This window comes from Saccostrea cucullata, unplaced genomic scaffold (genome assembly GCF_032062105.1).
Source record: "Saccostrea cucullata isolate Sc308-1 unplaced genomic scaffold, CSIRO_AGI_Scuc_v1 ctg3107, whole genome shotgun sequence".
Taxonomy (NCBI): domain Eukaryota; kingdom Metazoa; phylum Mollusca; class Bivalvia; order Ostreida; family Ostreidae; genus Saccostrea; species Saccostrea cuccullata.
This window is the reverse complement of record NW_026933902.1, coordinates 17,131-19,195: the sequence shown is the minus strand read 5'-3', so window position 1 is coordinate 19,195 and position 2,065 is coordinate 17,131. Positions and strand designations below refer to the sequence as shown.

The window sequence follows — 2,065 nt, the reverse complement described above, 5'->3', positions numbered from 1 at the left end:
CTGTTCAGTCAAGAGTGATTTTTATATTACAATTATGTTATTTTTGTTTAATCATTTTTTGTTGTATTTTGCAGTCAAAGAGTTTGTAGATTTTTGACAGTCTCATGATGTCAGTACTTGGTTTATGGATGGAGCCCCAAATGGAGAAAGCTAAGTTACCGTTGAGTTCGTTGAGTCCGTTGAGTTGCGTTGCTTTGTTTGAATTGAGTTTGTATACTTAATTTATCTGTTGAGATACTAGTATACACATTTGTGAGAAAGATTTTTCGCATTTTATTTTTGTTTTGAAAATCAATGTTGTTTTACTGGGTTGTGGTAATATTTTACATATTTAGTCAGTTAGTGTTTAGTTCTATTACAATTTCAACATTGAAAGAACTTGCAGAATATGGACAGAGTCTAAACTTGACTGGTGCGGATTTGCAGCAGTTTATACAGCAACAGCAGGCACATCAGCGTGAGCTACGAGCAGCTGAACGGGAGAAAGAGAAGCAGGATAGGGAGTATCATCTCAGTAAAGAAGCACTTGAAATTGAGAAACTCAAACTACAGGAAAAGAAAGGTATGGAAGAGATTGAGAGTAAATTCATGCAAACTATTCAAACTTTAGAGCAAAAGTTAGCTGTAAAGGAGTCAGAAACGAAATCAGAAAATTCTAGCAATGCAAAGTTTCCAAAAATGCCTGTATTCGATGAAGTTAAGGATGATATTGATTCTTATTTGAGACGCTTTGAAAGGTATGCTGCAGCACAGAAATGGAAGTTGGACAGTTGGGCTGTTAACTTGAGCGCACTACTCAGAGGTCGTGCACTGGATGTGTATGCACTGTTGCCGCAGGAGAAAGCGTTGGACTATGACGCTTTGAAGACGGCGTTACTAAACAGGTTTGAAAAGACGGAGGATGGATTTCGTCAAAAGTTCCGTAAAAGCAGACCTGAGGTAGGGGAAACTTTTTCACAGTTTGTTGTTCGTCTCGGTAGTTATCTCGATAGGTGGATCGAACTTGGTCGAGTTAACAAGACGTTTGATGGCCTCTACGATATGATACTCAGGGATCAGTTTCTGTTTATGTGTAACAAAGAATTGACATTGTTTTTGAAAGAACGCATACCGAAAAACATCAGGATCGAAGAACACTGTGTGGTTAAATCTCTTATCCAATGGTTAACTTTTAACCATTGGTTAAAATCTGTTGCTCAAAATATATCCACCGGTTAACTTTGCTATCCAGTGGTTAAATATTGGCTAAAGTTAGCCATTCCACAGAGGTGGGTTAAGTCTCTTAACCAGTGGATAAATATGACTAAAAATTATGATTTGTTGTAAATTTTGGGAGATAACATAGGAAACAAAGGCTTATAGATATTGTAACCAAGAATTTAATGTTGATGAATATTTAAAAAGACATATGCAGTAATATAAAGTCAAGTTGACATGGTTTTGTAGCAATATTAGGCAGGAATAACATCACAGTCAGGAATATGATAGGTTTTTATGTCTTCATCGTCAGCAGGAATGTTTTAAATGGGTTCTTTCAAGGATTAATCTGCTGGCATTACAAAGGATCTTATCAAGCGGCCTTCCCTTGCTGAAAAATAAATGATTATTATAGGTATATTTTATATAACAATTATAAATGAATAAATTTGTTGGTCATTTGCATGTTATAGGTCTATTAATGGATATAAATAAATTGTTACTTTGGTTAACATACATCAATATTTAAAATCACATTGAGAATTGACATCCCCCCTCCCTCCCCCCCCCAACCAACACACATACATACACACACACACACCCCTCTGGTTCCTCTACCCCCCACCCTTTTTTAAAAAAAATATCTTGTATTATTTATTTGTTTTTGTATTTCAAAATAATATTAGTTATCATTTCCTTGACGATATTTTTTATCTGCCTATTTTATTAAACTACTTTTCTTGTTGACTGCTGCATTAAATAAAATGCCTACCATTTCCTTTGATTTTATTATCATTTTGGCATGGTCTCGTGAGATACAGTGAATTAAAATATTTATTCAAAATAAATCTAGCATTAAATTTTTAAT

The 2,065-nt window shown here is 34.6% G+C and overlaps 1 protein-coding gene across 1 annotated transcript; it reads left to right on the top strand.

Annotated features, from left to right (window-relative positions):
* The first annotated feature begins 294 nt into the window (after positions 1 to 294).
* Positions 295 to 1,218, top strand: LOC134239569 (uncharacterized). Its single transcript, XM_062721734.1, has one exon. The coding sequence runs from the start codon at positions 295 to 297 to the stop codon at positions 1,216 to 1,218; it is 924 nt and encodes a 307-aa protein (XP_062577718.1).
* The last annotated feature ends 847 nt before the right edge of the window (positions 1,219 to 2,065 follow it).